This window comes from Coregonus lavaretus (assembly GCF_964263955.1).
Source record: "Coregonus lavaretus genome assembly, chromosome: 1".
Classification (NCBI taxonomy): Eukaryota; Metazoa; Chordata; class Actinopteri; order Salmoniformes; family Salmonidae; genus Coregonus; species Coregonus lavaretus.
The window spans coordinates 83501995-83514783 of NC_139988.1; the positions used below are offsets into that span (position 1 = coordinate 83501995).

General features: G+C 43.9%; 1 protein-coding gene across 1 annotated transcript in view; it reads left to right on the top strand.

The window, feature by feature from the left end:
- The window catches only part of LOC311134211 (cone cGMP-specific 3',5'-cyclic phosphodiesterase subunit alpha'-like), a gene marked incomplete at both ends in the record, with an annotated part of 18034 nt that extends 6170 nt beyond the window's left edge, over positions 1-11864 (top strand). The window contains 13 exons of the mRNA XM_084167821.1: positions 166-309; positions 416-481; positions 2896-3042; positions 3549-3656; positions 4408-4517; positions 4941-5028; positions 5167-5267; positions 5366-5473; positions 5657-5720; positions 5863-5937; positions 6060-6143; positions 6505-6649; positions 11815-11864. Coding sequence (XP_084023947.1) covers positions 166-309; positions 416-481; positions 2896-3042; positions 3549-3656; positions 4408-4517; positions 4941-5028; positions 5167-5267; positions 5366-5473; positions 5657-5720; positions 5863-5937; positions 6060-6143; positions 6505-6649; positions 11815-11864 — 1290 coding nt within the window. The remainder of the gene's footprint in view (positions 1-165; positions 310-415; positions 482-2895; positions 3043-3548; positions 3657-4407; positions 4518-4940; positions 5029-5166; positions 5268-5365; positions 5474-5656; positions 5721-5862; positions 5938-6059; positions 6144-6504; positions 6650-11814) is intronic.
- Between the last annotated feature and the right edge of the window lie 925 nt (positions 11865-12789).

Below are 12789 nucleotides of genomic sequence, written 5' to 3' on the forward strand. Positions count from 1 at the left end.
TCTCGCTCTCTCACACGCGCTCTCTCTCTCTTTCTTTTTCTCTCTTTTCCTCTCTCTCTCTCTCTTTTCTTTTCTCTCTATCAGTCATATCAACCACTTCACTCATCATTCCTGTCATGGGTTGTGAACGTATGAGGTGGTAAAGACCTGTCTGCATTGTTCCAGGCCCTCACCCAGTTCCTGGGATGGTCGGTGCTGAACTGCGACACGTACGACAAACTGAACAGAATGGAGTGGAGAAAGGACATCGCCCAGGAGATGCTCATGTGCCAGACCAGATGCACCAACACCGAAATGCAGAGTATCCTGGTGAGACCTGAGATATGTTAGATCTTAGACCTTATAGACAGTGGAGAATCACAGAGGAAACTAGCCTCACGGGACATACCTTTGATACTCTTTTCTCTTTTCTTAGAACACAAAGGAGAAGTTTGATGCCGAACCAGAGGACTGTGACCAGAAAGAGATGTACAAACTCTTGGTAGGATCATGTTTCAGACTGTCAGTGAAAGTGGGTAGAGACACAATGATAATGTGGCAGAGTGGTGTGAGTGATCAACTTGGACAAGGGCATGATACCAAACACAGAACATTCACAAAACCTCAGACTCTTCTTGCAAAACCAAACTTTCACCTCAAAACAGTTCAATCTGTGCTCAAAACTGAACTATGTTGTCAAATCGTGCCCCGAGTCAATCAAAATAAAAAACACTACTGAACAGTCACTAAACACTACGTAGAAAAATAGAAAACACAATGCTCAGGACATGAAGCTGGAGAAATAAATGTTTATTGTTCACTGTAGGCTAAATGCATGTTGCTAAACAAAAAAAACCTGTGCATTTAGCACTTGTACAAAAAGACAAAACAGAAATCTTGTGCATTTACATGTAGCACTTGTAAAAACAAACAGAAATCTTATGCGTTTGCCACTTGTGTACAGTAAGCCCATGTAAAAATAAAGTACAAAAATATACAAATAAGTGCATTACTCAGCCACAGCATCATGTCTCCGTACTGGGTCAGGCCACAGGACTTCATCCACATCACAGGCCACATTTTGTCTGGCCAGGCAACGGGGGAAAAAACCCCTGGCATGCCGTATCCAGGCTTGGCATGCCTCCACACCTATGTCACCACAGGCAAGTCCCATGGCTTGCAGGAGATTTACCCTGGTGTAAAGTTGGCGTTCATATACCTTCCACCGCCATGAGGAGAAGAATCCTCAATGGGGTTTAGGAAAGGGGAGTACGGTGGAAGGCAAAGATTGATAAAACCTTGGTTCATATTGTACCACTCTCTAACCTGGAGGGCTCTGTGAAAACTTACATTGTCCCAAACAACAACATAGATGGGATGCTCATCCTGCTGCCCTAACAAAGCATCTCGCATGTGATTGAGGAAAATGAGGAGCTGGTGAGTGTTGTAGGGCCCCAGGTTGGCATGATGGTGGACAACCCCATGATTGCTGATGGCAGCACATAATGTGACATTGCCACCACGCTGCCCAGGAACACCAACAATGGCCCGATGGCCAATCACATTACGGCCTCTCCTTCTCCTTTTGGTGAGATTAAACCCAGCTTCATCCATGTAGATGTATTGATGGGGTCTTTCCATTGCATCCAGTTGAAAACCCTCTGTAGAAATAGATATAGTTTTGTAAGTGATACGGAAAAAGTGATTTAGGCCACTACAGTAAATCACTACTTAGAGTAATCAACATTGAATGTGTCTGGATATATGCCAACCTGTACATACTGGAATCTTTGCTCTTTGACTGTCTGAGTTGCGATCAAAGGGCACTCTGTATAGCTGTTTCATGCGCAGTCTGTTGCGCTTGAGGACACGATCAACAGTAGAGAGGCTGACACTGTTGATACCCTCAAAATGTAAATGGTCCTCAATGATCTTCTGCTGAATTTCGCTCAGTTTAATGGCATTGTTCTCACGGACCATATCAACAATTAGGGTCTCTTGGTGTGGGGAGAACATACCTGTCCTCCCACCCCCATGTGGCAGTCTTTCAATTCTACAAAAAGAGAACATGGAGTTACAAAAAATATACATGGAATACTAGGCCTACAAACAGTTAGACCAACCCTCCATTACAATACTACAGTACATTGGTACAGTGATGTACTGAAACATATATTTACTTACAGTATACTGTGGTACAGTATATAGTATGTCATACAGTAATTGCTGTCAACATTTACATACTGTACTATAATGTCAAAAAAAGGTAATTACCTGTTCTCTTCTCTAAATCTTCGGATTATGGTGGACACAGTGAATCTACTGATGTTTGGTTGTACCCTTTGTCCAGCCTCCCTCATGCTCATACCATGGACAAGAACATGGTCAATCACAGTAGCTCTGATTTCATCAGATATTACTGTTCTTTGTCTTCGCTGACCACCTCGACCTCCTCTCACACAAACTCTTCCTCTCAGATTTCTATCCATTGTAGGGCCTCACAAACCAGTGCTCTCTGAACTGGCTTACTGTATATGTTCCCTCACATCATTAGCCACAAGTGTGATCAATTTTGAGTTGTTGTGTTCAAGTGGTGACACCTGTGCTCTAATTGTGTTTGACTTTTGTCACCTGTGCTCACCATTATGCAGCACGGGTGCATCACAATGAAAATGTGTTGGCAAGTTATGTCTAAACAGGTGAAAAGTGCTTATGGTTTTGCCAAAAGAGTGATTGATTCAATCAGTGGGTTCAGGCAACTGAGCATTTGGTTCAGACAAAAGGGTTTAGTGTTTTAGCAATTGAGAAAAACTGTAATACTTTCAATTGCCTGTGAAAGTGGACTCGGCAGTACAGTCATTCTGAAATCAATTGATCAATTAATAAATATTTGGTTATTCATTTGCCCTTGTGTAGAGATCAAACTGTCCTGTGGCCATAGACGTGGACCTGCTGCTGTTCTCCTTCAGTGACTTTCCTGTGACTGAGCATGGCCTCATCATGTGTGGAATTCGCTGCTTCTTTGAGCTGAACGTGGTGGAGAAGTTCAAAGTGCCAGCAGAGGTCAGTCCTGAAGCCCCTGGCTAGTAAAACAATCATGTTTATTTGAATGTATTTATTTTGTTGTAACCTCAGCATTATACAGTACACGTCCCCAGAATGCATTGCAATGTATGTACTGTACATGACTCAATACATTCATTTTGTCAAATCTAATGTTTTCCAAAAACTAGGCCATGTCTTACTGGTTTGCTCATACAAATCAAATCAAATGTTATTTGTCCCATGCGCTGAATACAACAGGTTACCGTGATATGCTTACTTACAAGCCCTTTCCCAACAATGCAGAGTTAAAAAGTACGACAATTAGCAAATGAAAATAGAAAATAGTAACACAATAAAATAACAATAACGAGGCTACATACAAGGGGTACCGGTACCGAGTCAATGTGCGGGGGTACGAGGTAGTTGAGGTAATATGTACAAGTAGGTAGGGGTAAAAGTGACAAACAGATAATTGGTAACGCCTCTCTCATGTCATAGTGTTTCCTCTTCCTATGTACAACCAGACCCTGACGCGATGGATGTACACTGTCCGGAAAGGTTACCGTGACATCACCTACCACAACTGGAGACACGGCTTCAACGTGGGCCAGACCATGTTCTGTCTTCTACAGGTGAGTCCCTTTACTCCTACAGTACCAATACTATCACCTGATACCCACATCGATTTACAGAATGACGGTGCATAACCTCACCAAAAGAAGAGTAGTTAAAAGTTACTGTTTGTTTAGAGACATTCATGCTGCCAACCAATGGCTGCCCACTAATGTAGGTCAGGGAGGTGGGCCAACTGTTTGATAATGGATCGATCACCCCGCCCCTCCCAATTTGTTTGATAATGGATCGATCACTCCACTCCACCCCTCCCATTTTGTTTGATAATGGATCGATCACCCCGCCCCTCCCATTTTGTTTGATAATGGATCGATCACTCCACTCCACCCCTCCCATTTTGTTTGATAATGGATCGATCACTCCACCCCTCCCATTTTGTTTGATAATGGATCGATCACCCCAACCCTCCCATTTTGTTTGATAATGGATCGATCACCCCGCCCCTCCCATTTTGTTTGATAATGGATCGATCACCCCAACCCTCCCATTTAGTTTGATAATGGATCGATCACCCCAACCCTCCCATTTTGTTTGATAATGGATCGATCACCCCAACCCTCCCATTTAGTTTGATAATGGATCGATCACCCCAACCCTCCCATTTTGTTTGATAATGGATCGATCACCCCGCCCCTCCCATTTTGTTTGATAATGGATCGTTTTTTGTTCTGTTTTTGTGTTATGTATGTAGAAAAACAATACATGTCAAAAGAAAAGAAAAGATAATGGATCAGCCCCTTTGCTCCACAGACTGGCAGGCTGAGGAAATATTACTCTGACCTGGATGCCTTTGCCATGGTGGCTGCTGCATTCTGCCATGATATTGACCACAGGGGGACCAACAACTTATACCAGACAAAGTAAGACCCCCTCCGTTTACCCATGAGCACTCAAAGCGCAGGTTTTACGTTTATTGTCATGAGTCTTGTCTTTGAGGCAGAACTGAGCGATTTCCCCTTAGATAGACCAGCTGCAAAGTCAAAAATTGGTTATATTGTAAAAGGGTTAGGCATTAGGGTTAGACATTAGGGTTAGGCATTAGGGTTAGCCGTGTGGTTAAGGTTAAGGTTAGGGTTAGGTTTAAAATCTGATTTGATGACTTTGTGGCTGTGCCAGCTAGTGACCACTCTGCAGAGCTGCCGTCGGAACAAGATTCATGACGAAAAAACGCAAACCTGCACTCAAAGCACTCCCCAAATCATCACAGTTTAGTTGTCTGTTATTGGCATGGAATGTGCCGTTTGGGGTCTAACGATTGTGTGTTACCCCTCTCTGACCTGCAGGAGTGGATCGCCTTTAGCCAAACTGCACGGCTCCTCCATCATGGAGAGGCACCATCTGGAGTACAGCAAGACGCTCATGGCCGAGGAGGTTAGAGACCCTGACTCCTGTTACTGTGGCTGTGGCCAAAATGGCACGCTATAACCAAATAGTGCATTACTTTTGGCCAGTGTTTTGTACACAAGGTAATTGTGGGAGTTGAAGTCTTTTTCTCTACTCCTCCTTCAGAGCCTGAACATCTTTGTGAATCTCCAGAAGCGCCAGTTTGAGACTGTGCAGCACTTGTTTGACGTCTGCATCATTGCCACTGATCTGGCCTTGTACTTCAAGTGGGTTTTTACAATTGTTATGATCTCCGATATAGCTGCTGAATCAGAATGACTTTTCATGTGCAAACCGCTAATTTGACTGTTGGTCTGGCCCCCAGAAAAAGAACAATGTTCCAGAACATTGTGAACGCCACTGAGCCAATGGAAACCGAGAAGGAGAAAATTGATCATATTTCCAACAACCCAATCAGGAAGGAAATTATCATGTGAGTACGAATGTTCTTCTGTCCACCATCTTGGGGGTTTGCTACTTGATTGCAAACTTGAGGCAGTTGGCCACTTTTCTTATAGTGCACATTGTCACAGTTTATGGTTGCCTGTATAACATTAATGAAGATTCTTGGATGATTCTGGAATAATTCCTCTAACTGTCCCATCTTGTGTGTCAGGGCCATGATGATGACAGGTTGTGACTTGTCTGCCATCACCAAACCATGGGAGGTCCAGAGCAAGGTGGGTACTATATCTGTTCACTACGTCATGAAACGCAACAAAACCCATTTGACCCTTTTCTCCAGACAATATAGACAACAGGAAGCTCTGAGGTTTAGATTAGTACTGATACATTCTTCGCTGCAAATGTTCTACTTCATAGGTGGCTCTTATGGTCGCAGCTGAGTTCTGGGAGCAAGGTGACTTGGAAAGGACCGTTCTCGATCAGCAACCCATTGTGAGTTTGTGAAGAAAGAAAAAAACGCAGTTTCTTTACAATAGATGTTGATAGAGTAATCACTAACTTATGTTAGTTCGTTTTTGATTTGATCTTACCCCATCTCATTCATTGCTCCTCAGCCCATGATGGACAGAAACTGTGCAGCGGAGTTACCCAAGATGCAGTGCGGTTTCATTCAGTTTGTGTGTGCGTTTGTATACAAGGTAACTAACTGCCTGGCTGGTTGAAGCTCAACCAAGCCCTATTTTGTTGTGTCTTAATTCATTGTGATCGATTAGAAAGAAGTCAGCTTGTGATATTTGTCATTTTATCAGTTCTTTTTGGAAACGGAATCATCCTTATAAAAATAGATGAGATCAGTTTCTCTGTGAACCATCAATGTCAACTTCAGTGAGGGGTTCATCCAGTTTAAACCACCTGAGTGACTAGTAGGTCTATCCATCTCTAAGTGTGCACCAGATACACTCCCCAGCAGGAATGTTTGCACCATAAAGGAAAATGTCAGGCTGAGTGACAGTCCCGGGCATGTGAATGCCTGCAATAATGGGGCCTACTTGTGTGCAGGAATTCTCGAGGTTCCACGTAGAGATCACCCCCATGTTTGATGGGCTGAACAACAACCTAAAGAACTGGAAAGAGCTGGCCGACATCCACGCCGCCAAGATGGCGGCCATTGAGGAAGAGAAAAAGAAGCTTGAGGCACCTCCAGGTAACATTTTAAATACATTCAAGTCTCAACCAAGGGTTGGAGTCAATTTGGAGTTTTTGAATTTTAATTCAATTCAAGCCATGAATTGAAATTAAATGTTTTATTGAATTGAAGAAGTTAAAAAAATCTAATGTTTACATAGTATTGGTCACCATATGTCAAAATAAACATTTGTATAAGATAAGATAGGACTTTAATAATCCCCCAAACGGCGATTAATAAAGTGATATACACTGAGTGTACAAAACATTAGGAACACCTGCTTTTTCCATGACATAGACTGACCAGGTTTATCCAGGTGAAAGATATGATCCCTTATTGATGTCACGTGTTAAATACACTTCAATCAGTGTAGATGAAGGGGAGGAGACAGATTAAAGAAGGATTTTTAAGCCTTGAGACAATTGAGACATGGATTGTGTATGTGTGCCATTCAGAGGGTGAATGGGCAAGACAAAATATTTAAGTGTCTTTGAACGGGGTATGGTAGTAGGTGCCAAGAACTGTAACGCTGCTGGGTTTTTCACGTTCAACAGTTTCCTGTGTGTATCAAGAATGGTCCACCACCCAAAGGACATCCAGCCTACTTGACACAACTGTGGGAAGCATTGGAGTCAATATGGGCCAGCATCCCTGTGGAACGCGATATTAGGAATGTGTCCTTAATATTTGTTTTGTATACTCAGTGTAGTGACGTGCAGAAGAAATGAACTATTTTAATTTCATTGAATTAAATTAAATTATACTTCCTTTAAAGGGTAAATCTGCAGTTGCTACATCAATTTTCTGACTTCTAAATTAATAATGTACCTACCCATTGATTCTTGCAGAATATAACTTATAAATGCCTCATGAGCTTAGTTCAACTGTTGTACCCCATCAGAACCCAAAATATAAACTTGTCTTACTCCAATGTTTGTAAACAAAGTAAACGTAAACAAAAATATATAGCCTCAAACCATAGTTAAAAGTATAAGTTTGATATCATGGATGGTTATGACTTTCATCAATAGCGAAATCTATGAGTGGTAACATTTCTCCAGCCCATCCCCTCAGATTTTTACCGAAACAGGGGCGGGGAATACGCTTTATTATCGTTTCAACTGCTGATTGCCGCTTTCATTCAAATTCAATTCAAATTCTGCTTCCTGTTGGGTGTGGCCAATTAAAGGGCCATTCGCAACATAATTCAGAATTGTCCCCAACCCTGCAAGAAATGCTATTGTAAAATCTCTCGTGAAATATCCATACCGGTAAGTAGCCTACCATTCTTTTAGACACAGTGCCTGAGGCTTGTCAATGCATACACTAGCCAAGTCTCCAGTGGTCAACAGGCCACAAAGTTACCTCAAATCAAATCAAATCAAATTGTATTGGTCACATGCGCCGAATACAACAGGTGCAGACATTACAGTGAAATGCTTACTTACAGCCCTTAACCAACAGTGCATTTATTTTAAACAAAAAAGTAAGAATAAAACAACAACAAAAAAGTGTTGAGAAAAAAAGAGCAGAAGTAAAATAAAGTGACAGTAGGGAGGCTATATATACAGTAAAATAAAGTGACAGTAGGGAGGCTATATATACAGGGGGGTACCGTTGCAGAGTCAATGTGCGGGGGCACCGGCTAGTTGAGGTAGTTGAGGTAATATGTACATGTGGGTAGAGTTAAAGTGACTATGCATAAATACTTAACAGAGTAGCAGCAGCGTAAAAAGGATGGGGTGGGGGGGCAGTGCAAATAGTCCGGGTAGCCATGATTAGCTGTTCAGGAGTCTTATGGCTTGGGGGTAGAAGCTGTTGAGAAGTCTTTTGGACCTAGACTTGGCACTCCGGTACCGCTTGCCGTGCGGTAGCAGAGAGAACAGTCTATAACTAGGGTGGCTGGAGTCTTTGACAATTTTGAGGGCCTTCCTCTGACACCGCCTGGTATAGAGGTCCTGGATGGCAGGGAGCTTTGCCCCAGTGATGTACTGGGCCGTACACACTACCCTCTGTAGTGCCTTGCGGTCAGAGGCCAAGCAGTTGCCATACCAGGCGGTGATGCAACCAGTCAGGATGCTCTCGATGGTGCAGCTGTAGAATTTTTTGAGGATCTGAGGGGGAATAGGCTTTGTCGTGCCCTCTTCACGACTGTCTTGGTGTGTTTAGACCATGATAGTTCGTTGGTGATGTGGACACCAAGGAACTTGAAGCTCTCAACCTGTTCCACTACAGCCCGTCGATGAGAATGGGGGCATGCTCAGTCCTCTTTTTTTTTCCTGTAGTCCACAATCATCTCCTTTGTCTTGGTCACGTTGAGGGAGAGGTTGTTGTCCTGGCACCACACGGCCAGATCTCTGACCTCCTCCCTATAGGCTGTCTCATCGTTGTCGGTGATCAGGCCTACCACTGTTGTGTCGTCGGCAAACTTAATGATGGTGTTGGAGTCGTGCCTGGCCATGCAGTCATGGGTGAACAGAGAGTACAGGAGGGGACTGAGCACGCACCCCTGAGGGGCCCCCGTGTTGAGGATCAGTGTGGCAGATGTGTTGTTACCTACCCTTACCACCTGGGGGCGGCCCGTCAGGAAGTCCAGGATCCAGTTGCAGAGGGAGGTGTTTAGTCCCAGGATCCTTAGCTTAGTGATGAGCTTAGAGGGCACTATGGTGTTGAATGCTGAGCTGTAGTCAATGAATAGCATTCTCACGTAGGTGTTCCTCTTGTCCAGGTGGGAAAGGGCAGTGTGGAGTGCGATAGAGATTGCATCATCTGTGGATCTGTTGGGGCGGTATGCAAATTGGAGTGGGTCTAGGGTTTCTGGGATTATGCTGTTGATGTGAGCCATGACCAGTCTTTCAAAGCACTTCATGGCTACAGACGTCAGTGCTACGGGTCGGTAGTCATTTAGGCAGGTTGTCTTAGAGTTCTTGGGCACGGGGACTATGGTGGTCTGCTTGAAACATGTTGGTATTACAGACTCAGTCAGGGACATGTTGAAAATGTCAGTGAAGACACTTGCCAGTTGGTCAGCACATGCTCGGAGTACACGTCCTGGTAATCCGTCTGGCCCTGCGGCCTTGTGAATGTTGACCTGCTTAAAAGTCTTACTCACATCGGCTACGGAGAGCGTGATCACATAGTCGTCCGGAACAGCTGGTGCTCTCATGCATGCTTCAGTGTTGCTTGCCTCGAAGCGAGCATAGAAGTGGTTTAGCTCGTCTGGTAGGCTTGTGTCACTGGGCAGCTCGCGGCTGTGCTTCCCTTTGTAGTCTGTAATAGTTTTCAAGCCCTGCCACATCCGACGAGCGTCAGAGCCAGTTTAGTATGATTCAATCTTAGACCTGTATTGACTCTTTGCCTGTGTGATGGTTCGTCGGAGGTCATAGCGGGATTTCTTATAAGCGTCCGGGTTAGAGTCCCGTTCCTTGAAAGCGGCAGCTCTACCCTTTAGCTCAGTGCGGATGTTTCCTGTAATCCATGGCTTCTGGTTGGGGTATGTACGTACGGTCACTGTGGGGACGACATCATCGATGCACTTATTGATGAAGCCAGTGACTGATGTGGTGTACTCCTCAATGCTGTCTGAAGAATCCCGGAACATGTTCCAGTCTGTGCTAGCAAAACAGTCCTGTAGCTTAGCATCTGCGTCATCTGACCACTTTTTTATTAGCCGAATCACTGGTGCTTCCTGCTTCAGTTTTTGCTTATAAGCAGGAATCAGGAGGATAGAGTTATGGTCAGATTTGCCAAATGGAGGGCGAGGGAGAGCTTTGTATGCGTCTCTGTGTGTGGAGTAAAGGTGGTCTAGAGTTTTTTTCCCCTCTGGTTGCACATTTAACATGCTGGTAGAAATGAGGTAGAACGGATTTAAGTTTCCCTGCATTAAAGTCCCCGGCTACTAGGAGCGCTGCATCTGGATGAGCGTTTTCCTGTTGATTAATGGCCTTGTACAACGCATTCAGTGCAATCTTAATGCCAGCATTGGTTTGTGGTGGTAAATAGACAGCTATGAAAAATATAGATGAAAACTCTCTTGGTAAATTGTGTGGTCTACAGCTTATCATAAGATACTCTACCTCAGGCGAGCAAAACCTCGAGACTTCCTTAGTATTTGATTTTGTGCACCAGCTGTTGTTTACAAATATACAGAGACCGCCACCCCTCGTCTTACCGGAGTCTGCCGTTCTGTCCTGCCGATGTAGCGTATAGCCTGCTAGCTGAATGTTGTCATTGTTGTCGTTCAGCCACGACTCCGTGAAACATAAGATATTACAGTTTTTAATGTCCCGTTGGTAGGATAACCGTAATCTTAAAACGTCCATTTTATTCTCAAAAGCTTGAACGTTGGCTAATAGGATTGATGGGAGAGGCAGTTTACTCGTTCGCCGTCGGATCCTTACAAGGCACCCGGATCTGCGTCCACGATATCTCCGTCTCTTCCTCACGCGAATGACGGGGATCTGGGCCTTGTTGGGTGTCTGTAGAATATCCTTCGCGAACGCCTCGTTGAAGAAAAAGTCTTCGTCCAACGCGAGGTGAGTAATCGCTGTCCTGATATCCAGAAGCTCTCTTTGGTTATAAGAGACGATGGCAGAAACATTATGTACAAAATAAATTACAAATAACGCGGAAAAACACACATAATAGTACAATTGGTTAGAGGGCTGTAAAACGGCAGCCATCTTCTTCCGGCGCTGTTCTCTACCTAACCTTGGTGTTAAGGTTACCTAAGTTAAGTTATAGACAAACTAAGACAGTCTTCTTACTGTTTATCTTGCTGCTTCCTGTCTTGCTATGAAATCAAATCAATCAAACTTTTGATTTGATTTGTTTTGCTATACATGTCGTTGCTGCCTTGCTGTCTTGCTGTCTTGCTGCTTGCTGTCCTGCTGTCTTTCTGTCTTGCTGTCCTGCTGTCTTGCTGCTTTGCTGCTTGCTGTCCTGCTGTCCTGCTGTTTTGCTGTCTTGCTGCTTTGCTGCTTGCTGTCCTGCTGTCCTGCTGTCTTGTTGTCCTGCTGTCCTGCTGCCTTGCTGCCTTGCTGTCCTGCTGTCTTGCTGCCTTGCTGTCTTGCTGCCTTGCTGTCCTGCTGTCTTGCTGTCCTGCTGTCTTGCTGTCTTGCTGTCCTGCTGCCTTGCTGTCCTGCTGTCTTGCTGTCTTGCTGTCTTGCTTTCTGTTTAAACAGCAGAAGAAGCCCCAGAAGGGGGAAAGTCCAAGACCTGCACCATCGCCTAACCCCCTGGAGTGTACCCCAGTCCTGGCCGTGTGGCTGAGGATCCCTGTGTGCAACAGGCAGTCAGTGGGGGAAACAGTGTGAAGTTGTGTCCCTGTGTGGACTGACTCGATCGCTTCCCCTCATTCTCAGGACTTGATAAGCCAATCCTGATGGCTCAACACACTCAACACAGATGTACCAGCAGCTGGTGCATTACCATATCTGGACAGCACACTTAAAGTAGAGCATATCTTTCACAGATAACTATAGGTACTACTTAATCGACAACTAACATAATCCAAGTAATGAAACGAACATTACATCTGCTAAATGGCATATACTGTATTGAAATACTATTTATTGAGACGTATTCTGCATTGGGAAATAATTAGCTGTACATTTTTATCCACACTGATGGTCCATAAAGATATGAGGGTGAGAGTTCAGTGGACACACTTTTATAACTGAGCTGTTTAATGAGAACAGGAATACTGTTTGATATTTGAATACTCATCTCTGGATTTTTACGAACAAATATGAGTACAAATGATAACCCAAACTGTAGAAAGAGAGCGACAGACACTGTTAATTTAGAATGCTGTGCTGTAAGAGCACAAACTTCTTCCCATAACTCAAGCTGAAAAGGCAAACGTGCTACTGTATTTTAGCAAGTGACAATTGACTTTACCTAAGGTTAACATAGTAGCAATGCTGAAAATGTGTACACACTTATGAGCCTTGTGAGGGTATATTTGTGTTAATATGCAAAATATTGATTTTTTGATTGTCAGATTTTCTAATTCATGTATTTTAAGACTCTTTAGATCGTGTGAACTGATGATATGGTTCGAAGTCGCGTTTGAGCATCAGGTATCCATTGCAAACTGTGTACAGTCGTGTTCAAAAGTTTTGAGAATGACACAAATATTAATTTTCACAAAGTCT